Source organism: Drosophila montana, unplaced genomic scaffold (genome assembly GCF_035044405.1).
Source record: "Drosophila montana isolate Dmon_TW-CO22-7 unplaced genomic scaffold, ASM3504440v1 contig_2626_1, whole genome shotgun sequence".
Taxonomy (NCBI): Eukaryota; Metazoa; Arthropoda; class Insecta; order Diptera; family Drosophilidae; genus Drosophila; species Drosophila montana.
In genome coordinates, this window is record NW_026997490.1 from 414,646 (window position 1) to 438,762 (window position 24,117).

At 39.8% G+C, this 24,117-nt stretch overlaps 3 protein-coding genes, 2 long non-coding RNA genes and 1 other non-coding gene across 7 annotated transcripts; 1 reads left to right on the forward strand and 5 right to left on the reverse strand.

The window, feature by feature from the left end:
* Positions 1-1,154: 1,154 nt before the first annotated feature.
* Positions 1,155-5,647, forward strand: LOC135429189 (sodium- and chloride-dependent glycine transporter 1-like). 2 transcript variants are annotated; one of them, XM_064683446.1, is made up of 10 exons: positions 1,155-1,475; positions 2,627-2,758; positions 2,807-2,958; positions 3,022-3,131; positions 3,197-3,338; positions 3,404-3,758; positions 3,874-4,055; positions 4,126-4,254; positions 4,999-5,205; positions 5,270-5,647. In XM_064683446.1, the coding sequence occupies exons 1-10, from the start codon at positions 1,313-1,315 to the stop codon at positions 5,549-5,551; spliced, it is 1,854 nt and encodes a 617-aa protein (XP_064539516.1). In that variant the 5' UTR covers positions 1,155-1,312; the 3' UTR covers positions 5,552-5,647. The 2 variants fall into 2 exon arrangements, with proteins under 2 accessions (XP_064539516.1, XP_064539515.1); XM_064683445.1 differs by having other exon boundaries at positions 1,161-1,475; positions 3,404-3,731; positions 3,907-4,055.
* Positions 3,085-3,548, reverse strand: LOC135429193 (uncharacterized). The gene is made up of 2 exons (XR_010436384.1): positions 3,386-3,548; positions 3,085-3,313 (listed from the first exon to the last, which is right to left on the reverse strand). It is a non-coding gene; the product is annotated as an uncharacterized LOC135429193 (long non-coding RNA).
* On the reverse strand, positions 3,908-4,472 carry LOC135429192 (uncharacterized). Its single transcript, XR_010436383.1, has 3 exons — positions 4,354-4,472; positions 4,101-4,241; positions 3,908-4,047 (listed from the first exon to the last, which is right to left on the reverse strand). It is a non-coding gene; the product is annotated as an uncharacterized LOC135429192 (long non-coding RNA).
* Positions 4,678-10,121, reverse strand: Ntl (Neurotransmitter transporter-like). The gene is given in 8 exon segments (XM_064683448.1): positions 4,678-6,013; positions 6,077-6,277; positions 6,339-6,467; positions 7,117-7,268; positions 7,333-7,666; positions 7,732-7,855; positions 7,923-8,340; positions 9,835-10,121. Coding segments are annotated over 8 exon segments (1,851 nt in total). The 5' UTR covers positions 10,013-10,121; the 3' UTR covers positions 4,678-5,698.
* Positions 8,752-8,939, reverse strand: TRNAY-GUA (transfer RNA tyrosine (anticodon GUA)). The gene is made up of 2 exons: positions 8,903-8,939; positions 8,752-8,787 (listed from the first exon to the last, which is right to left on the reverse strand). It is a non-coding gene; the product is annotated as a tRNA-Tyr (tRNA).
* A 736-nt stretch (positions 10,122-10,857) lies between the features above and the next one.
* Tep3 (Thioester-containing protein 3) lies at positions 10,858-23,475 on the reverse strand. Its single transcript, XM_064683447.1, has 16 exons — positions 23,336-23,475; positions 17,500-17,677; positions 16,941-17,419; positions 15,830-16,160; positions 15,473-15,756; positions 15,183-15,294; positions 14,974-15,120; positions 14,759-14,882; positions 14,561-14,698; positions 14,083-14,496; positions 13,888-14,019; positions 13,408-13,826; positions 12,427-12,774; positions 11,842-12,375; positions 11,326-11,779; positions 10,858-11,271 (listed from the first exon to the last, which is right to left on the reverse strand). Exons 1-16 carry the CDS (start codon positions 23,425-23,427, stop codon positions 11,054-11,056), a joined length of 4,404 nt encoding a protein of 1,467 aa, XP_064539517.1. The 5' UTR covers positions 23,428-23,475; the 3' UTR covers positions 10,858-11,053.
* Between the last annotated feature and the right edge of the window lie 642 nt (positions 23,476-24,117).

A 24,117-nucleotide genomic window follows, 5' to 3' on the forward strand; every position in this document is an offset into this window, starting at 1 on the left:
CATGATCAGCTTTACAGGGAAGCACAAGTACACACGTACTCTGCTTACACTGCAATCATAAATGCTTAACTTTTGGGAAACACAAAAGAAAAAAAATTAAATTTTCTAACTTTCATTGTGCTTCTAAGAACTCTATAGTTTTTTATATTTTAAAAGCATATCTATGAAACTTTTTGCTATATATTCGTTCTCTTCTATATATTTGTTTACCCACAATGTTTGTCTTAATAAAATGGCATTGTTTAGGGCTAGTCTTTAATGCGATTTATGTTAATTATATACACAAATTATATAGTACATGTTAACGTATGTATTTCTAATGATTACAATGTCATGTGCTGCGGTTTCGACGATGTGTTTTCAATACAAATATCAAATTTTGTTCAACTCATTTCTCTCAATGTACGCATTACATGTCAGCAGCTGAGAACTTGGCAATCTGCTGCTGTATTTATACAAACATATATATTGAGACAGTGGCCAGCGTTGATAATGAAAAATACGTAAAAATGATCTAGTCGAGAGTGCCTGACTAAAAGATACCCTGCACGCAGCGCTCAGTTGATATTACAAACAAGATTTATGCAGTCTGTGCTTCTTGCCTTTGCCACACACTATAAAAGATACCTCTTGAATAGATTCTGTGTTTAGGGTCTACTTATAAAGTTTGTTGTAGCTAGCTTTTATAATACTCGAGATATGCTGAAAAAAAACATCTACTTAAATCGACATTAGCTATACGAGCTCTAGCCGTCGCAGATAGATAGATACATTGATAGATAGATAGATATATAGATAGATAGATATTTAATGTATTCAGCTCGTAGTGCTGATATATCGATATATACCCTATACTACCTTCTGCCGGTTGCATGCATTCGCACAAAAACAATATACCCATTTACAATAGCTGTAGGGTATCGTAAATAAAAACAAAAAGTGTCTATCCATTCCATGGATGCTACAGAGATGCTCTCGCAGGCCTCTCGTTCAGTCTGCCGGCATCGCTTCTTCTAATTAGAACGTCAATTTAAAGTAAACGGGCGCGCGTTTTCATCGCTAAAAACGAAAACGAAAATAAAAATATAAACAAAAAAAAAAAACAATAATTAAATTTCAGCTGCATTGCGACGTTGTTAATCGCGTTTTATTTATTTTGTTTTTCTTGATTTTGAATAATATATTTTCTAATTGTTTTGCTTTATAAATAACCATTTTTGCGGGATATGTGATGCAGCAGAGGCTGTGATTGAATTTATATAGCACAATATTGCCCTATATATTCTACGAATTCTGAACTCGTACTGTTGCCATGGTATATGAGACCTCATATGAGAGTGGCCGCAGGCCATTCAAACCTGACCTGAATCGCGGCAAATGGGAAAAGCCAACTGACTTCATTTACGCCTGTTTTGGTCTCGCACTCAAATTGGATTTATTTATTGTTTCATATTGGTTCTATTTTGATATGGGCTGTAAGTATGTGTGTGCACGAGGCGTAAATTTTCAATCAAATGAAAAATTCATCTTAAATTCTACCGCTGATAAGCCAATCAATCTGCTATTCAACAACAGATGAGATCAATGCATTTCATGCACAAACAGCGAGGGTTGTCTATTAAGTTAGAGATATAGAAGACATTACTTGAAATAAATAGTATGTACAAACAGTGAAAGAGAGAAAAAACACGCACGATATAAACTACGAACAGTTTGCATCGGCTTTCCTTTGTCCCAGACTATGTATAAGAAATAGGTTCTAGGTTAACTTCGGAATTTGTAGTCCGATCTTTATGAAATTTGCCCAACTTTAATATGGCATACTAAAGTGTGCATAAGCCAAGGGCCAAGGCTCTACCTTTTTAAGTTTATTTTTTTAGGAAATGGAGGGAGGTTTCCCAAAAGTAAACTAAAAATGTATGTCAGTCCAAATTTTGTGCATTTAGCTCTACTAATAGGTATCCACAGTACCTGCTAGGACTTAAAAGACGGAACCTATATGCACTTAAAACAAGCTACTTCCATTTGTAGCACAACATTTCGCTCTTATCAGAATATATCTATATATCCGATTGGGTTCCAGCAGAGTAGTCCAATAAACAGCCAATTTTATGACAATGATTCGATTCGAGGGGCGTTTTCTCACAAAGAGTTTGCGCTATTTAAAACTTATTTAATTATTAAAACAATTGTGATTGTGATTATAATATATATATTTTGTCTAAATGGAATGATAGCATATGCACGCTTATTATTCGACCTTGTGTGGTTGAAAAAAACGACAGACAAAAGAAATTTGATGCTTGATAATTTATTAAGCATTATTAAAATGTGTAAGCCATCGCGACAAAATTGTTGATAGGTCGCAAATTGGGAGGCTTTTGTAAGAGCTTGAACAAAATTACAAATTATCCCAAGCCTAAGCCTTATCCTAAGCCTATACCAAGACTTATAGCTCCACCGAAACAATTGGTTACAGATTAAAGATTGATAAAGTGTGTCTTAAAATAAATATTACACATTCCTAAACAACTGCTGACGACACTTTTATAAAGCTTACTTAAAAGTCGCAATCTCTTAGATTAGACTTCTATAAATTGTATATAAAACAACCTGATTATTTTAGTATTCGGCATGTTGCCCTACTATATCTATATGGCCATATATCTGGTGCCGATTCTGGTCATACACTCCTTTATGGGTCAATTCTCGAGCAGTGGCTTCATCTCCGCCTTTCGCGTCTCGCCCTTCTTCAAAGGTAGGTAGCATATAAATATCTGGAGTTATCTAAGCTGGCTTCCACTAGGCATGGGCTATGTGAGTCTGGCCCTCAGCCTGGCCAGTCTGCTCTACTATGGCATCTTTGCGATTGTCCCACTGATATTCATACTGCATTCCCTGCGCCCAACACTGCCATGGAGCTGCGAAGGCTTTAAGGCGGAGGAAAATGTAACAACTGTAAGTATACATTTTCTATATGTTCATATAACTCAATAAATATAGATTTATTAAATCCTGTAGATCTGTAATATGACGGACCCGCAAGTCCAAACGCTGCTGAGCAGCCAAAATGAATCGGAAGTCTTTTCTGAATTGAGTGTGGTGCACGTGCCCTCCGTGCTTTATTTCAGGTAAGTTGCACCTTAATATTACGAAATTATCACTAATTAGCGCTATTCTAACTGTATTCCTGTAGGCAGCACTATGAGACATTAAGCAGTGATTATTACATGGGAGAAGATGCTAGCTACGAGTTGTCCTGGCAAATTGTCGGCTTCTCTGGCGTCATCTGGGCAATCATTACATTCATATTCTTGAAGTTCTCGGAAACAGCCAAGGTAATTTCTTAGTTGTTATATATATTTTATATATATATAATACTTACGGCCTTTCGATGCTTCAGTTTGGCAAACTGTTGCGCTATTTGATCCTGTCAACTTTGGCCCTTTTGCTGGTGTGTCTGGTGCGCTTCCTGTTTCTACCCGGCGCCTTGGACGGCATCAGCCACTATGTGACGCCGCGCTTGGACACAATGGCCAATGGCGGGCTGTCCATGACGATTATCGTACTGCAGGCCTTTGGCTCCGGCTGGGGCAGCATTATGGCATTATCGAGCTTTAACAATTTCAAGACGAACATCATGGCCTACAGCTGGATAATTGCCTTCGGCCAGACACTTGTTTATATACTCTTTGGCTTGGTTACCTTTATGCTGGATCATTATTTTGATAGTGAGTATTTAAGTAATTTTTCATTTATTTTAAATAATTATTTATTAGCTGCTAATCTAAAAAAAATAATATTATTTTCGCTATGCCTTTATTTATGGTTCGGTTCGTGAGCCTGGTTTTTGCTTAATCATAATTATAATTTTCTCTTTCTATTTTTCTTTATTAAATCCTTTAGCCATGAGAACCAACAGCTTCGGTTCGTATGTGGAGGTGAACTGGGTATTGTATCTATCGAGTGCCAGTGCTCTGTCCACCCTGGAACTGCCCAATTTATGGACCATCATCTACTATACCATGTTGCTGATGGCCTCTATAACTGTGATGGTTGGTGATTATCGTGTGCCTTTCATTGATCTGTTGATTTCTTACATTTTTCATTCTTTTCCCAAAACAGATCACGCAACTCTTTACGGTTTTCACCAGCCTGTTCGATGAGTTCGAGCTGCTGCGACATTATAAACAGCAGGTTACAATTGGTGTGTTGTGCTTCTTGGCGCTCGCTTCGCTCGTCTTTTGCACGAATGTAAGTATAATATATATATTTATATATATACATATATATTAATATATATGTATATTTTTATATATATATATACATATAAATATTATAATATATTTATACCTTTTCCATATTTAACCCCACGTTTTTGGTTTTATCCAGTAATTTTCGCCAATTTTTTTTTTATCATTTACCATGAATTTCGATTTTTTTTTAATACTTTCTACGCTTGAATTTAAAAAAAAATAATTTAATTTTTTTTTTTTTTTTTATATATTTTATTCCCATTCCGTTTCATTCTTTCCATTTCTGCGCACTTCACTTCATTTCGTTCTCTCCCAATTCAATCTATTCTATTTCATTACAATCTATATTTTTTTTTTAATCTATTCCTTTTTTTGGATTCCATTCCAATCAATACCTTTTTTTAAATAACATTCCATTCCATTCCATTTCCAGTACATTTTATGCTATTTCATTCCATTCCACTCCAATCTATTCCTTTCAATTACAATCAATTTTATTGCTTTCATTTCATTTCTTTGCATTCCATTCCATTTCATTCTATTTCGATCCCTTCTATCCTATTTTATTCCCTTCCATTTCATTTCAATCTATTTCATTGCATATCACTTCATTTATTCCATTGCATTTCCCTCCACTTCATTCCATTCTATTCCAGTTCATTCCATTTTAATACATTCCCCTGCATTCCGCTCCTTTTTATACCGACTCTTATATATTCCCTTTTATTCTTCTCTTTAACAGCATGGAGTTATGTACTTCTCGGCGTTATCTTTGGATGCCATTATGACCCATAGCGTTATGCACTTGCTACTCCTGCTGGCGGTGCTTTGGGTCTATGGACGCGAGCGCTTCCAGCGAGATATAGAATTCATGATTGGACAGCCATTTGCCTCGTGGAAGATCTTCATATTGCGCTTTATAGCACCGCTTTTTCTCTTGTACACCTTGGTTTGTAGTATATGATTCATATTCCACTCGTGATCAGATTAAAAATATTTTTCTTTGCTTTCAGCTCATTGGGGTATTCATTTCATCGATGGAGCATGCGTTCAGCTCATCCGTTATGTTACACATAAGTCTGATTCTGGTGCTGGTGCCCATGCTCTTTATACCGGGCTATGGTGTGTATATAATGTGCCAGAATACGGGCGGATTTTGTGATAGGTTTAGGCGCGCCTGTCGACCCAACGATTGGTATCCCACAGAAATGGAGGATCGGCAGCAATATGAGGAGGTTGTCGGCAATGCTGATATCACACATCAGCTCTATGAGGTCACCGAGGAGGTGAACTAACGTTGATTTGCATTTGCATTTGTTAAAGGTTTGCCGTGCGATATACCGTGTATACATATAATAAAAAAATATATTTTGTCAAATGTTTTAAAATAATCAATTGAATTTGAACAGAAATCCATCCTAGTAGCTTATGAATTGGTATGGTTATTTTTTAACCACCATATCCGGCTCGACTTCCGTTTCGGACATAAATGCTGGAAGTTTCCGTTGTCTTCTGAAGGCTTCGTATTCGGCACGATCGTCTGGATTGGCTGGGGTCCAATCGTAGGGCCTTACTCGCTTTCTCATGCTATCGCACAATGTATCCCGCTTTTTGATCATAATGTAGAGCACATAGAGCGGTATCCACATAACCGAGGACAGAAAACTTAACCAGCCCAGGATAATCGCCCAATTGGGATATTCAATCCCGTTGTATGTAATTTGTCTCATAAATATGACGCTTGTTAGCAGGACAAACTATATTGAAAGGTATATTAGGAGATCAGAACTAGTTGAATTGTACGATAAATATGGTCTTACGATCAGTACGATTGGAGTTATATATTTCCAGCATATCTTCCAAAAGAGGCTGGGCCGCTTACCCAACATGAACTCAATATCTGTTATGAAATTGTCAATGCCATAGATGTACGCCACCATAACGATCTCCACCAGGCAAATAACGATAATCGATATGGCCGACGAGTACCAGTCGAACAATTGCAATATATACATGCCAGCCTGCAATATCAGTTAGGGTATTAATCGATTCCATGCATTATCCGATCACACATATGCTTACGTTGGTGCACATTACGGTCGAAAGCGAGAAGAATATTATGCATAACATTAAGCTAACCCACACTTTATAGTTGCGCAAGGCATCAATCTCATCCAACATCGATGAGGTAATGGACTCCAGTTGAACAAACTAAAGAAGAGTATCAGGAAAAATAGGAGAGAAGAGTTTGCTTCGGCATGCCCGAAACTTTAATACCCTTGCAAGTAAGAATTAATTCAATATCTAATCGATTTTTAAGCGGAACTTTATGATATAAATAGCCGATGTTGACCAGATTTTGGTCGTGTAATGAATAATTTATTGAACAAAAAAGCTTTTTATGTAAGAAATGTATTTGAAGCTATTTTCTACTTTCATTTGATAAAATATTGCATTTTGTTAAGTTAGAGATATCTGTATAAACAAAATAATTGGAAAGGTAAAAAGAAAATGTTTCAAAATATGAAATGAAATGAAAATGAAAGAGAAGAACGCTCTCTCTAACCGATTGGTAACAGGGAACATTATTCCGTTGAAAGACGGATTATTCGACACGCCGAAGATTAAATACCCTTGTATACATTTGACATACGGGCATGCAGATATGTGCGGATACTTGTTAAGCTCTTAATTGCTAAGTTTGGTGAAGATATTTTGAAAAAAAAAAACAGAAAATTATTTCAAACAAAAACTCGTTTGCCGATACTGACCAAGTTCGACCTGACAAAATGATCACAGCTCCTTTTGCAAGGGTATAAAAAATACTTAAGCATATATGATATAAATGTGGCATACCCACCACACTATTAATACCCAAGATGAACAGCATGATAAAGAACATGAAGGCCCAGAGCTGTGGCACGGGCAACATGGCAATCGCCTCCGGATAGGTAACAAACGCCAGTCCAGCGCCCGAGGTGGCGACTGTGGCCACGGGTATGCCCGATCGGACTGGAAGTAGCCCAAGCTGAGTTACCGATAAATGTGTGTGTGTGCTGTGGTGTCGTCTACTCACACGATAGAAAGCCCAATACGGAGAAGACCACAATGCCGGCATAGATGCTTGTAAACACGTTGATCGAAACAACCAAAATGGAATCGAATTTGGCTTTGTTGCGAAAATTATTAAAACTGGCCATGTTGACAATGCCGCCCCAGCCGGGACCGAGACCGAAAAACATCTGTATGGCCGCATCGGCCCAGACTTTCAGATCGAGCAGACGATGCCATTCCGGATAAAATAAAAATTTGATGCCAGTTATAGCGCCGGGCAATGTAACTCCACGAACAAATAGTATGGTTAGCAATACGTACGGAAACGGGGCCGTAAAGTAGGATACCTTCCCCACCTGCTCAGATATGTTATGTGTGTGTGTGTATATTAAATGTTATCGATAACATATCGAACTCTTACCGATTTAATGCCCTTCAACACACACAGAAAAATGATAACCCATGTGATAAATAAGCTGAGAAACTGCTCCCACACCATGCCACCGAGATGGGCTATGCTATCCGAAATGCGCAACACTTCCAGGCTGAAACGATAAAATGCTTGCTCAATAAATATATCGATAACTTATCGATGAACACAGCTCAACCTACTGAAAGAACTCATCTGCCGATGTCGCGGCGCGACCTTCAACATATTGCAACTATATTGAAAACCAAAGTGAAGAATTTAGGAGCTTATATTTAGTTCTTTTGGGGGGGATGGACTCACTGACCTTCTCAACGGTGGTGCAATTGGGTGAGTTCCATGGATGCTTGCAGTCTATCCATGGCACAGTCTTCCAGAAACAATAATACATCATGCGCACCGGATATGATATGATAACCGAATAGTAGCATACACAATACATATTCACAATAACCATGCAAATGCCGGTGCCCTTCAGTAAGGGCACCAATCGAAACATTCCCGTGCAGCCAGTGCCCGAGAATTGGCCAATCATCACCTCCATATAGAACAACGGAATGCCGCATAGAATAACCATTAGCATGTACGGTACCAAGAATGCACCTAGAAGAAAAGTTAGGTGAAAAATTTACGTGTACGAGTCGGGTTCGAACCAGCAACATTTAAATCAACTATCTGGATTGGAATATTATTGTGACAAATTAGAAATACCAAGAATGCACCTAGAGTAAACAAAAGTTATGTATGTGAAAAATGCATTTGTTCGAGTCGGGTTTGAACCAGCAACCATTAATATTATTGTGAAAAATCCAAAATTAATAAATAAATAACTTAAAATCACATAAATATTACTTTCTTCAAGCCGGGTTCGAACCCGACAATCGGAGCGGACAATTGAAAGTTCTAAATTTGCATTGCAAGCGCAAGCGCTGTGAAGGCCAAGGAATTATTATGCAACCAGAGTCGATAATAAAGGATTTGGGATAAAAGCAAATATGAGCAAAAAATATTAGATCCTTCGAGCCGGATTTGAACCAGCGACCTATGGATTTCAACATATCGCGATTCAATAAACTGATGGTACAAGAGCAAGCGCTGTCTAGGCCGCGGTATTGTTTGGTCTAGAGTCCTGCCACTGCTCGCAACACCAAGCTTCGAGAAAACTCTACAGTCCATCGCTCTACCAACTGAGCTATCGAAGGCACTCGCTGCCCGCCAACAAAGCGCCAGCAAAAGCCACAACACGCAGCGCACACCCAGCTTTCACTCAAAAAAGCTACAGCCAATTGCCGATGCTTTAAATAGACACTGCACTCACTGTGCACACCAACACACACACACACACACGCACAAATACACACATATACTTGCTGTGTGACGTCAGGGCATGCGCTATTTTTGGAATAGCCCGGCCACGAGCCCAGTTGAGTGAATTGAGCACAAAAACTCATTAAAATGCTCACTCATCTTCAATTACTGGAACAAGAAGAGTGCAGTAGTCGGCAATGCCCGACTGGGTGCTACCCTGCATAACTACTGCAATCGCCGCTAGCACTTCATAAGCTTCTTCTTTGCCCAGTTGCACATTTTGGATATTTTGAAATAATTTCTTGGATAACATTTTTTTATAGTTCGAATGCTACGAAATTTTCATATTATATATATTTATATATTCATTTAAAAATAATCTTCACATGTGCCTATATACCAAATATCTTTGTTCTAAGTGTTATTATTGTATCGCTTCGTTTCTTGTTATATTTTTGAGAGATTTGGGTGAGGTATTGAAAATGTTTCCGAATTGTTTTAGCTGTACGAGAATTTACACATCAAATATTTTTAAATATCCATCTTTCATAATGCCCAAGATATGCTGAAAACGGAGCTATCTAAGACTTGTGGAGAAAATACTTATCGATTTATCGAAAATATAAATTAAACATTTTCTAAGTATAACAATTGTATATATAGCTTATATAGCGCATGCTGCTCTTGGTCTGATTGCAATATACCCAGTCCTTTAATGGATACAGAGTATAGGTCGCATTTTGTGGTACGTGGAATGGAAGCGCCAGGGAGAGGGGGGGGGGTACTTACCGCCGCCGCTGCGGTAGCAGAGGTAGGGAAAACGCCAGACATTGCCAATGCCGATGGCATAGCCAATGAGCGTGAGTATAAATTCAGTTTTGGATGACCATTGGCCTCGATTTGCATCGCGATTGATCCTTTTCTCCTTACGTTGTCGCGGTGGTAAACTCTTTTCCTTCGATTGCATTCCAGGTGTACAATTTTAATTGAGGTTCGTAAATTTAAGCATGTTTTTGATTGATAACAATATAAAATTAAAAGCAAATAACATATAAATTAAACTGAGACTTTTAAAAATTTCAATATTTCATAGTGAATTCTATTGTAAGGCCTGCTAAGTCGGAATTTCTTGGCGGTATTTAAGCAATTTGCATAGCTGCGAGGCCTCCAATGTTTGGGTTATACGAATATGATTAAGGGATCTCAAACAATTAATTTAGGGGTTGGTTAGAAGTCCTTAATACTATTTTCTGCTAGAATTTAGTTTCCTCAATAGCCTTCAGCATTGACTCTCCCAGCAGCTGTTTTTCCAAAATCGATAATTGTTGATTTCGAGTCCCGGTTTTAACTGCATATCTCGCAGATTTTGTGCGCTAAAAATAACTAGTTAGGCTTGTACTAAGTTATTTTAGTTTGATTATATGTGTAACTGGTTAAATAATTTTCGATTTCATTCAATTTTCTTAAAATCGATAAATATCGATTTCTAACTTTCGCATTTATAAGAGCATTTTAGGCCATGCTTGGCATATGGCATGGATGGATAAACAACCTCCACATATGATATATTACGATGAAGTTTCGCATTTATAGGAAACTTTGATAGGAAGCTCTTGTTATAAATCTTCTGGATTTCAACCTCTGTGAATAATATAATTTGGAGCTTAAGATTTAATATTTCTGCGGGCGCTAAATGCGTTGTAAGCTTGAGCTGGGCAAGGCCGGGCAATGTCAGCTTGTTATGAAATATAGTTTATCAAGTCAACTTGGACTCCAATTGTTGCAACATTTTATAAATGAAAACACACGCAATTTAGTTTTTAGTAAATGTTAACTGTTTTTTCTTTATTGGCAACGTGTAGCATCGTTAAAATTAATTGGTTTTAGTTGACATTTCTTCTAGGGCTAGCTTATTAATTAGATGAGTGTTTTTTTGTTAAAGCTTCCGTTTATCGCGTTGCTGGCTCCAGCTAGATGGGAGCACGTCTTCTACCCCACCTCTCCTGCTCTAGCATCGCAGCTGCAGGACAACTGCCAGGGCCAGCAGGAGCATAGCTATTGGCCTGCCGCTGCCAGCTGAACCGTGACCTGCTGTGGCCGTGTCATCGTCGGGTCGACGGGATTCCCGTTTCTCGGCCTTCTCGCAGATGTCGCCGCAATTCGCATGCTCACAAATGTCGCAGATGTTGGACTTGGGCGCCCGATAGAACTGACGAGCGCGACGAGCTGAACGGAAGATGGATTAGATGTGGGGCAGAACATAACAAATTCCAGACCTACCGCTATCGTAGTAGTCATACATGACCACGGGCACGGGTCGATGCTTGGTGACCTTCACCGTTTTGTAGGCATGCAGCGTGGGGCAGACCTCACGTCTGTCCAGATAGTCGAAGTAGATGATGACCTTGGTGTTGCGCTGTTGGGTCTCGACCTTTTTGATGCGCTCGCTGGACTCCAGCGTCGGCAGTGTATCGGTGTCCACGACAAAGCCACTCGGCAGCTGCACCTCCATGACGGCCATGTTGGATCTCTCGGCATCGCCGGGCACGGACACAAAACTGGCGCAGGCGGACAGATGCAGATAGTCCGCATGGGAATTTCGATTGACGGTGGGATCCAGCACAAATCTCGGCCAGGCGCTGGTCACGTTCGTATTGTATTTGTAGCTCACCTGAGCCAGGGCCAAGCCGCGTCCCGTCGCCGACACGCTTACGTTCTTGATATTGCTGGGCAGCTGTTGGGAAATTTGAATGGAATTATTGGCATGGAAGTCTGGCAGTCTTGGACCTGGCTTACCTCCACACTCTGCAGCGCCAGCGAGTTCTCCGCATTGACATTCAGTATGGTCTCGGCGCCCTCGCCATAATGGAAGCCCAACTGCACATTGTTGCCCTGACTGGAGAAGCGTTCGGCGAACAGGAGCAACGCCTGCAGACCCACCACCGTGTCCTGTGAGCCGACAAAACCACCAAACGCATTACGCTGATCCATCAGCCAGTTGAGCACGGGCAGCGCATCGCCCACCAGATTATTTTCGAGCAATGCCAGCGCTCCATACGCCGAGATCTCGATGTTGACGCTCCGTGTGGTATTGTACCAGGGCGATTGCTGTTCCGTTGTTGGCGCCGTCTTGTTCCACCATTTGCGTCCATTCGCGTTCATGGCCAGCGAGTCGAGACGCTGCAGGAATGCGGCCTTGGCATTGTGATTGGCCCGCGACAGCACATAGGTGCCCAGCGCCATGGCATGCAGATTGCCGGAGGTGTCCAGGCCTCGGGCGATAAAGTCCAGCGCCTTGTTGATGTTGTTGCGGTACTCGGCATGCAAATCCTTAAGGGCATTCGATATAGAGATAGCGAAAGAATTTCATCTTCCACTTACCACATTCTCCATCATGGCCAGCGTCACAAAGGCGGTCAGGCTAATGCCCCCGTCGTCGAACTGCTCAAAGATATCGCCGTGCTCCTCGTAGCCGCCATTGCTGGACTGCACGCTGGCCAGATAGGCCAAGGCGCTCTGGAGCACATGATCATCCACTTGAATATAGGGCGTCGCCTGGCGCAATGATCTGGCCACATAGGCTGTCAGCCACGTTGAGCTCTGCTTGGCAGACAGTCCAAAGGCGCTGAAGGCTCCATTCTCGTGGCGATAGTAGAGCAGACGTTGATAGCCCACGGCCAAGTTCTTGGTGGCGCTCAGCTCCAGCTCTGGAGTCAGTTGACGCAAGCGCTGCAAGAGATTGGGTAGATACCAATAAATAAATTATTTGATTGACTAATGAAATGATAAATTAAGTGATTGACTGACGGAATGATTGATTACCTCACCGACTGATTAATTGGTTGGCTGGATGGCTAACTGATTGATTAGGTCATTAGCTAAATAACTGAATGATTGTCTAAGTAATTAACTCACTGATTGATTGACTGATGAAATAATTGAATAATTGTTCGGTGACTGACTGATTGATTAAGTGAAAGGTTGACTGGTTGAATGACCGACTGATTAACTGGTTGGCTGGTGGACTGACTGAGTAGCTAAATGACTAAGTGATTGACAGATTGGTTGGCTGATTGTGTAACTGGTTCACTGATTGATGGTCTGACTACTTACTAATTGACTAACTTATAGACTAACTGATTGATTGACTGACTGAATAATGATTGAATGACTAATTAGTTGACTTGCTGATTGACTGACCGATTGACTGGCTAAGTGGCATCCTGATTGACTGACTGCCTAACTAACGAATCGACTGAAATGATTGCTCGAGTGATTGAGTGACTGACCGATTGATTGATTGACTTATAGTCGAGTATCATGTGCATTTTGTATTGTATGTATAATATCTTTCAAACTTACGCCCAAGTAACGCAGCACCATCAGGTTCGGCACAAAGTTGACCATCGTCTGTTCGCCACAGCCCGTGGGCAGTTGGATAAGTTGGTGTAGATTGCCCACAATGCTGCCCACGAGATCACCCACAGCACTGACCTCAATGCTCGTTGAGTCGGGTATAGCATTCCGCGGCACTTTAATGGTAACATTCTGTTTGCGCTGTGCACTGGAGTTCAGTTCGAAGAGGAAACCACGATTCACACGCTCCGTGGCACCGGGATGCTCCACCAACAGCGTACGTTCCACAGTGTCGCCAGCCTGTGAGGTGGTCGCCACAGCCTTGACGGGCAGGGCGCCCACACGGCGAGGCGTCACAATGAAGGAGATGGAGCGGGCCGACTTGCCGGGCACTTGAATGGTGCGACGACTATAGAGTTCCAGTTCTGTAAAGGAACAACAAATTTAACTATTTCTCCAAGTAACATTCCAAAATCTTCTACGCACTGGGCTTATTGGCCTGCTTGGTGTCCAGCTGTGGAAAATCAAAGTCCTGCGCGGTATTGTAGAAAGTCACATCGACGCTCAGATCGCTGTCCCTGTTATTGTGCACCACAAAAGGCAGGGCAATGAGCTCATCTGAAAGGGGTAAGAGATTGAGCATGAGTCATTTTATTCCCACATTCGCATCTCACTAGCAACCTTTGCGTATGGAATAGGGCAGCTCGGTGGCAATGTAGAATTCCTTGTAGGCCTCCAGCTTGCTGTTGGGCGCATTTAGACCCAAACCATTGACAGGATCTAGAGTAAAGGCGGTCAGGAGCCAAGAGGTCATATCGCTCGGAATGCGTCGATGTATCGTATTGCGACCATCGCTGCTCGCCGAGAGGTTGAGGAAGAGCCACGTCTCCGCCGGATCGCGCATGACATGCACGCGCGGATTATGCCAATAGGGCTTGGGTGTATAGGAGAAGGCATAACGTCCCTTGCCGGGCGGCAATGTGTTCACCTCGATCTTATGCGCGGGTCCGATGTCCGTCTTGCGCACAGCCGTCAACTTGTCCTCCTCCATGGTGCTGGAGCTATCGCGACCTATGGTCGGTGTGGTCTCCGCCTCTGTTGGAATATGAATGTAAAATATAAATAGAATGGAATATAGAATATAAAATACTTTGCTTACCCTTCTCCACAAAGTAATCCGTATTGGACATGGTTATAACACCGGACTCCTTGCCGGGTGAGCCCACGGGCGTGTTGACATCGCTGAGCTCATAGGCATAAAGGGCATCCATCAGACGTTCGTGTGTTAGATCATGGCCTGGATTGGGTTTCAGGTAAATTAAATGTCTTGAAGGTTGTTGGGAGTACTTTAACTTACCGCTGCGCAGTGCTGCCGCATTTTGATCGACAACCATGAGACCCACATAGGAGTAGGGCTTGGTGCTGATGCTTATGTCTATATCCTGACCAGGTGGTGCTCGGATAGGCGCTTCAATTTGCACCTAAGGGTAAAGATTAGAGATAGATAAATTTATTTTAATTTAATTTTATTTATTTATTTTTCTCAAGTAAACTCCAGTCAGGCTTACTCACCGCATTTAATAGATTCTCCTCGAATTGTATAATCTGCTCATCGTAGACGAACTCCCCATTGACTATCATATAGACGAGCAGCTTGGCGCGTGGCATCATGGCAAACGAGGCCAGAAATTTAATGGTATGATAATTATTATCAGCCACCTGCATAAAGATTAATTACATTTTAATATTTCACCCAGGTTGAAGCACTTTTCATCACTCACATCCACAGTGCGCGTGAGTATTATATCGCCGCGTCCCACAATCTGGTACATAAAGTATTTCATGGGCTCATTCGAACGCACCGCAACAGCAATTTCCTGATTAACCATGGGTCTGAAAAAATTAATCTCTATTAGTTCCAGCAGAAAGTAATATCTTTGTATATAAAAAAGTTTTTCCCGACTGACTAATTGACTGAATGAATGAAGAAAGCTTTGCGCCTGCGTGGCTTAGTAGTCTGCGCGTTGAACTAGCAAGCGTGCGCTCGACGGTTCAAACTCGGATTACTTACTTATCATTTAGCACCTTGGCGGTTATGTAGTTCTTGCTGTGCAAATGCTTACGCGGCACCTTGCCCACGTCACTGACAACGCCCAAATAGTCGACAATTATGGAATGATAATCATCGCGATCACCCAGAGGCACGGTGAACTTCATCTTGAACTCGCCACGTCCATCCAGGCTGTAAACAGTACGATTATACATTTCACTGCTGCCATAAACGTTTGTCAAATAGGCTGTGATCTCCGAATTGAAATCCCGCAATTGGCTGCCATCGTTGCGAACAATGCGGGCCTAAAACGAAGGTAATTTATATCATAATAAAATTCGAATTTCCCGACGAAAATTCTTTAACTCAAATTCGTACAGTGGCTTCAAAGGGAACGCCTGGTATGTAATAGCTGGGCAGCTTGACGGCCTCCACGCGAAAGTGATTGAGATAGAGGGTAAGCACCGTGGAATAGTTTTGCACCGAGCCCGTGGATCGCTCCTCGACCAGGGCATCCAATAGATACTGACGCTCGTAGTCCTGCTTCAGATGCAGCTCCTGCTCAATGTCAAACTCAAAGTAGGCGCTGCCATCGATGGGCACCACTTTGCGTGTTATCAGATCATTGACAAAGGGCTGCAGTGAGCCAAAGAACGTGGGATAAATGGAGAGCGTCGCCTCGCCCACAATGGGCTGACCAAAGGCGTAGCTGTGAGAGAAATAAAGAATTAACTAGGTGGACGACTAAGAGATGCCCTGTATGCCCTGAATTATTGTTGATTTGCAAGCATTTGTGATTTCTTGCTTAGAATCGATATTTGTCGATTTCGATTGAACAAAGTGAATTGTCGAAAGTTTCAAAATGGACTGTCTTTTAACTGTTTTTTATTGTCTAGCTACCAGGCTGTGCATAAAAAGCTGTATATAAAAACCGATATTTATCGATTTGGAGCAAACCTAGCGAGTTTTCGAAAGTTTGAAAGATTGATTGTCTAGATATCAAATATATATGATATATGACATGCCGAAAAACTGTAGTAAAAAATCGATATATATTAAATTGGATTAAACAAAAAATAGTTTCGAAAGTTTCAAATGAACTGTCCCAAAAGTGTTTCCCAGATATGCTGAACAATATCAGCTTAAAATCGATATTAATCGCTTTGATGTAAACAAAACTAGTTATCGAAATATTAAAATGAACTGTTGCATATCTATTATTACATATAAATATATTAACTCCCAGACATGCTGATGAATGGCGGCTTTAAATCGATATTTATCGATTAAAATGATTTAAATGCACTGTTTCGGTATTTATCGATTTCGAGTAGAGTTTGAAGTCAACTGCCTCATATATGTTGTAGGATTAAATATAGATTTTCAAGAATCATTAATTATGGCCCGCTTTTACTCTCATTAATTGGATTGAGAGTATAAAATGGAAATAGTTGGAAAAGAAAGTTTTTCCTAAACACCGGGCACTTACTGCGCCTTCACTGTGGCGGCAATTTTGCCATCCTTGTAGATGGCCCGTCGCGGCGTCTCAATGTCCACCACAAACTTGGGCAGTATGTGATCCAGGATCTCAAAGGTTTGCCGATGCTGCTGCTCGGCGACATCGACCACAATGGACCAGTCGCCAAAACGTGGATAGTCCGACAATTGCAGCTCATTGGAGTAGATGGCATTCGTGAGACGTATGTCCTTATAGCTTCTGATGATATTGTTGCCCGAGTCCCGGATCTCAACATGGACGCGTCCGTAGCCGCGGGCGGGCTTCAGATTCGCATCGAGCAGCAGTATGCGATAGTGCACCAGATCTCCCGGCTTATAGATGCTCTTGTCCGTTTGCACCAGCACCGTGTGCTGCTTGGGCTCAAAATGCAGCTGGGTCTCGTTCGTGAAGATAATGCCGCTCAGGCCCTCCGCTGTCAGCCGATAGCGATCAGCTTTAAGTGCCGGCAACTGTGTGAAAATTCAAAGGGAAACAAAAAGGTTTTTCTAATAATCGATTTAACGATTTTTAAAGCCGGTTCGCAGTTCACCTCAAAGTGCAGCAGCTGCGTTGAATAGGGCCTCAGCTCGACAGTCTTGAAATCCGTGTACGTACTGCTCAGTATTCCCACCTTAACTCTGGCGGGCTCCGTCGCCTTGTGTATGCTCACAGCCACATGGTACTGCGAGTTGGGTCTCACTGTATTAGGGGCAATTATGGAATAGAGGCTGAAAAAAAGAAAAAAACAACGAAACAGAAAAATTAAATATAGTTAAAATAAAATACTCTTGCAGACAATTAAGAACTTAGGCATAAGGCAAGGGTCTTCTCTCTTATAAAAAAACTATAGTTAAGCTATTTAGCACAATGTTTGCCAACATTTTGCGATCGGGATAATAATATAATAATAATTGAAGAAGTTAAAAGTTGAACATACAAACATTCCCATTGGAACCTATGGAACCTTATGCTGATCCGATACTTGAAATATTTTATTTATAAGTATGAAGAAAAACAAAATCTTTTTTTTTTAATCTCCATTCTAAACCAATTGTTCTTTTGGGAGCTATATTAAACACGTAGTACCCTTATGTTGATCATCAAAAAAAAATGTAAATTGGTGGTGGATTTAAACCAGCGACTTCGCGCTTGCTAGTTCGACCTGGTAATATTTTTCAAACAAACAATGACCAACGTTTTCTCCCACTTTTCAGTTCGAAAATCCCGCCCTAGTGCTCTCTACCATCCCAACAGAAGCTTCCCTTCAAACTTCAGCTATCAGTCAGTCGGTCAGGACAAACATATTTATATAGCTTAACAAATGTGACTTCTCCTATGCGTGACACACTTGATGACAGAAACAATAACACCCGTCTTGGCAAGGGCAACATAACAAAATTGTTGTACTTCATTCAGCAAAGCTCAAAGAAATGAAGACAATGTTCCGCAAGCGTATTACACCTATGAATGCGGCTGGAATGGTAACTGAATCTGTAGTTATTTTCGGTTTTTCTTCTATTCATTCACGCGCTTAACGGAAGACACACTTAAACAATACCCGGGGTAATGTACTTTGTCTCGAGTTCGAGTTCGAGTTCGGGTCAGATTGTGGAGAGACCGCGTTTCAGTTTCTGTTTTGGTTTCGGTTTGATTTATGTCGGAAATGGCATAGAGCTCATCGGGGGCGTTGCGGCCACCGACAATAACTACAAATATATATATTTTTTTGCGGTTTTGCTACAACTTCAACTGTTCGCAATTGCTTGAAGAATTTGTAATGACAAAGTGTTATGACCAACAATTGCAGCTGCCGTCAGATGACTCAAGCTTAGAAAATTTATATTAAGTAGAAATGTTGTATATCATATACTTTTTATACTCCTTGAAAGCTTTTGAAATTATCTATGAACTGGTTAAGAATATTACTGTGCTATATATCTAGCATGCAGCAAAGCTGCAAACTTACTTTGTAATATAATAATTATTATTTATTTAGAATTAATTAATTTTTTGGATGTCAACCATTATTTCCACAAAAAGGGTTTAAGTGTGGAGCCTTACGTTTTGGCATGGTAGAGTAAAGCTCGGAAATTTTCAAAACGATCGGACTATAGATACCGAAGTTAATCAAGAACATATTTCTTATACATAGTGTGAGTGGAGTGAGGAAGAAGTTTTGTATGTATGGAAGAAATTTACTATGCTTGTAATAGCAGCTTCGCGTTGGGTGTAGGGTATCTCGTAGTCGTGCACACCCGACTGGAGCATTCTTATTTGATTATAAAAGAATTTGTCAAGCTATATACTTTCAGTTATTAATGAGTTAGCCAAATTTGTAATAATTTCACATAACATATTCATATGTCTATTTATAGTAGGGTGTAGGGTATCTCGTAGTCGTGCACACCCGAATGGAGCATTCTTATTTGATTATAAAAGAATTTTACAAGCTATATACTTTCAGTTATTAATGACTTAGCCAAATTTGTAATAATTTCACATAACATATTCATATGTCTATTTATAGTGTATGCCAAATTCGGTACGTCGTTTACATAACTTAGCTTGGGAATGTGTTTTTTTTTGGTGCTGCGTCTTGTGCTTGTTTTGGATTTGACGGGATCAAATATTTATACTGATTTACAAAGTAAAGAGAGTATATTGAATTTATGCAATGAACTTTCGTCTGAGAGGCTTGTTATTTGGAATAAATATTCGTGTAAAGATGCGTGAGAAATTGTTATAATTTTTGGGTCAGAAATCTAGTGTGAATAACTCTTAATAAATATGCCACAGTTTTAGATATAGTGTGACCAAATTTGACATAAAGACCACAGATGGATTAGTTATAAGACCGATACAAATGTCGCTTAAAAGATCACTGATAAGTTTAATTAAATGTAACCAAATTTGGCATGAAGAGTTACTGGAAAGATCGATAAGAAATCGACAAGTCGACAATGGACAAGCTGATAAGTTAGTTTGAAGATCGATTACAAAATCGATAAAACGATAACTCTTTATAAATTCTCCACAGTTTTAGATACAGAGTGAACGATTGTAGAATTGTAGAAGACAACGGAGGAGCTCTCTAAAAAATCGATTAAGAAATCGGAAAAAATGATAACTCCTGATAAACTTGTTGGGTGGCATATTCTTGATTTGCGAAAGGGTACAACGCAGAGAGTTGCACCCGGCAGCAACATTTGTACTTATTTTTGTTGCCTTTCCACTAATTTGTTGGACGCCAGACAGTTTATTTTTGTCTTAACATCTCTTTTCACTTGGCTTGCGAAATTTATAGACCTGGCTAACTGTGTCGTGTTGTCGGCCTGTTTTGTCTGATTTTTTTTTCCATCTTTTTTGTTTTTTTTTGGCGTAATTCACAGTTTCTGGTTGTTCTAATTTCAATTGCTGTTTGGCCGCCGCTTAACCTGTTCCCACATTTTCTTTTGTGTTTATGTCACGTTTTGTTGGGCGCCAAAACAGGTTCCTTCAGCAACGCTCCGCCAAAATGGCCAAAACAATTTCGCTTTTTTAGTATTTGTTTTAGTTTATATTTACACTCTTTTTTTCTCCTTTTTCAAATTGGCCACAAAATGCAGTCGGAGAGGTTTCGCATGATTGCGTCGTGTTGGGATTGGTTTGTGTGTTAAATGTCGGCTGATATCAGCTTGATTAAGTGTATATAATATGAGTGCATATATATCACATACAATTATTCATATAGTTGCCTTGAGCTGCGCCCTATATGGTCAGAGTATGAGCCGCAATGATCGCTTGGCCAACACTCACAGTTGGGCAATAATTGAACCTAAGCCTTATATGGAACAAGAGAGTGTAACAATTGGCAAAACGCTTGATGGCTTGAAAGAAGCTAACGCCAACGTTGTGTCTAACTACAAATCAATCAGAATTCTGCGAATCTAAATAAATAATCAGATAAACATACACTTATGGCTAGCCGAATATTAAATACCCTCTTTGATATATAGCTTAAGGCTTTGCAGATAGCGTGGAGATGTTTAAAGTTCGCAATTGCTAAGTTTGGGTTAAAATATCTCGAAAAACACAATATTTATCATTACCAAAACTCAATAATCGAAAGATTCTTCCCTTGGATACAATATGATATAGAAGTTCGATTTTGTTTAGACTTAGCTCATATATGTGCCTCATGGTAGAGCTCGTTTATGCCAAGTTGGCTTAGTTTTTCTTGACAAACAAAACAGTTTTTTTTTATAGAATAAATTAATGTTCAACTGATCGTTGCTATGGTAGCTGCTATATGATATAATGGTTCGATATAGATAAGATTTTGCTCATATTGTAGGATGGAGCATATGGAAGGATATTCATAGTGAAATAATAAATTAGGTTCAGATTTATTGAGAAACCAAAAAAGTTTTTACAGAAGAACTTGATATTTGAGTAACCCGAATGGATCAGATATAGATATATATACTTATATAAACAGAAAGTAAGAGCTATGCCAAGTTTCATGAGGCTAGCTTTATAACTGAGGGACTAGCATGGAAACAGATAGACGAACTAATGTGCGTGGATATAGACTCGGCTGCTGCTGCTGATCAGGAGTATATATATAATTCATGGATTCGGAAATATCTTCTATCTATGCGTTTTTCTTTTTAAAACAAGACTATATACCCTCTAAACAACAGTCGTGCATTCATTTGCCTTCGCAACTGGTTAGTTTGACGAGTCGAGTCAAGGTATTTGCGTATTTGTTGTATGTCAACTGGCAGCAGCAGCAGCAGCAGCAGGGTGGCTCACATTTTAAATACAAGCTAAATTTGTAATTGTCATACTTAATTGGTCAGCTAACTCGAATGCAACGAGCCACTCGATTCGAATGTGAATCCTCAAATAGGCATTCGTGAACATGGACAACGTTTCACATTGCATCACCCTGGTGTCTGAGCGAAATGCGTAGGTCGTCTGAAATCTTGCCAATCTCAGCTTAATTTTATCGTATTTTTATTTTATTTTATTTTTGCTTTATTTATTGTACATAAAACTGGAAAGAACAGTTAACACGCGTGGGCCGAAGATTTAATACCCTTGCACGCATGCGTGAGGCGTGGGATTCAGTTATATAATCAACTGCTTGTTAGGGTATAAACGCAGGCTGCTTACTTTTAAGCTAGCCAGGCTTTCTAGGAACTACAAAATTTAATATTATTTGAGCAGACTTTAGCAGTCATGAGTAGAGAAATTGAGTTAAGAAATTTCAGCTAGCTTTTGATTTTTTTTATGTTCAAAGAAGTCGCTCAAACCCTGCTTTCTGCTTAATTAAGTTTAGTTAATTATACAATATAATTATTTTATAATTAACAATAGATAGCAGCTAATTCATGACAGCTGAGTCTGCTAAAAAGCTAGCAAGTCAGCAAGTAAGCAGGTAAGATTCATATGCCTGGTATAAAGCATACGTCAAGTATTTAAAAGCTTATTTTAAAAATGTTTGCCGCAAACATAAAGAATACATTATGCTTAAGAAATGTATAAGAGCATAAGATTTATTTAATCATAACTCATTCTTCAACTGATTGTTCCTTTGCGAACTGTAGGGTATAGAAGCCGGAACAATCCAAAGAAACAAATATAAAAAGTTTCAACAAGGCAGCTCAACTGATTCCTTAGTTCATATAGGTACTATAGCTGTGTATATAGGTATTAAGTTCTACAATGCGTTCGTGACATAGTTATAACACCCGCTGGCAGAGTATAACAATTTAAACGTGTGTAATAAGGCATATTTGTTCTCGTTCAACAAGAGCAGATGAGTCAACATTTTTAACTAGAGTCAACAAAATTTATTAAATGTGATTCATATACTCAGAATAACTATTAGGCTATAGATACCCTGCACTTCTGATAAAGCAAAAAAACTCTTTTCAATTTACAATTAAACGTTTTAATACTTTTTAATTGAAGCTAATTAGACTTTTTATTACTCAAAAATATTGGGCATCTGCTAAGCCTCCCCGTCCTGCACCTAAGCCTCGGAAGCTGTGTTCATTTTTCTTATTTAATGTTAATTTCTTTGATTACAAACTTGTAAATTATATGGCAGAGGTTGGTTAATGAGCCCCTGAGTTGCCGGCATTTGCGGCTGCGTGTTTCAAGCAAATAAATTCGGGTTTGTTGCTTAAGTCTTTTGTTTTTTTCCCATTTTTTGTCTTTGGAGATTTCGACTCGTTTAAGTGGCGTGTGATGTCATTTCATTTTATATTATTTAGTGTGCAACGTATTTGTCACACTCATTGTCAGCTATCTATACATAATAAGTGTGGGAGTCTAAGCATGCAGGCATGTGTGTGTGTGTGTGTGTGTGAGGTTGTTGTTGTGCTTTATTTACTTACCCCTGACCAGCTGTCAACGTTGGCAGCACAAAAAGTAAACAACTTGTGAGCGCGAGCACAAAGTTGACGCATTGCGCGCACATTTTTAGCATTATTTATATTCTATTTATTTGCTTTTTAATTATTAATTATTGCACTCTTGAGCTGAACTTTTTATATATTATCTTAGCACATATCACATAGTACACAAAAAATTCGCATTCGTTTGGATTCGGGTTTTTTTTGATTTGTCTTTCCGTGTGGGCAGTCGACAATTTTGCACCGCTCGCACCGCGCGTCCCGCCACTAACTTGGCCCAAAGCTTGATTTGGCCAGTTGTTGTTGTTGTTTTTTGTTGCTTCACTTGTTCAACCAGCACCAGACGCTCGAGATTCGCGATTGCGCCAACGGCCAAGCTCACGTTTTTTTTCTTTATTTTTTTTCTTATATTTTTGTTTCACTTTCGTTTCGGAGCGCTTCCACCTGTTGCCCGTTCGTAAGCTCGTTTTCAACTGATTTTTCGGCTAACGCTTTCGGTTTGCATTAGCCGCAATTCAAGCTGCCAGCTGAGCTTTGGCAGGGCCAGCAGAGCTTGCAGCACTTTGGGGTTGTTGTCTTTGCTAACGGCCATGCCTTAAATCGCGTAGGGGTTGCGCTGTCTATGCTAAAATTGTAACAAAATTTAATTAAATTTAAAAAAAAAGCGATTTATTAAAAAATAATAACTTTCGATCGAAAAATATATAAATAAGAGATAATACAGCTCGAATTTCTTCATACATTTAGTCATTAAGTAATAATAA

Excerpts from the sequence above, each read along its gene's own strand:
- LOC135429189 (XM_064683446.1), top strand. The coding sequence starts at position 1,313 with ATGGTATATGAGACCTCATATGAGAGTGGCCGCAGGCCATTCAAACCT. Across the intron at positions 2,759-2,806 it reads CGTCTCGCCCTTCTTCAAAG|GCATGGGCTATGTGAGTCTG; the intron begins GTAGGTAGCATA and ends GGCTTCCACTAG. Across the intron at positions 3,132-3,196 it reads CCCTCCGTGCTTTATTTCAG|GCAGCACTATGAGACATTAA; the intron begins GTAAGTTGCACC and ends GTATTCCTGTAG.
- Tep3 (XM_064683447.1), bottom strand. The coding sequence starts at position 23,427 with ATGCTAAAAATGTGCGCGCAATGCGTCAACTTTGTGCTCGCGCTCACA. Across the intron at positions 12,775-13,407 it reads TGGTGCTGCGTTACTTGGGC|CGCTTGCGTCAACTGACTCC; the intron begins GTAAGTTTGAAA and ends AATCTCTTGCAG. Across the intron at positions 11,272-11,325 it reads GTATGACTACTACGATAGCG|CTCGTCGCGCTCGTCAGTTC; the intron begins GTAGGTCTGGAA and ends TCTTCCGTTCAG.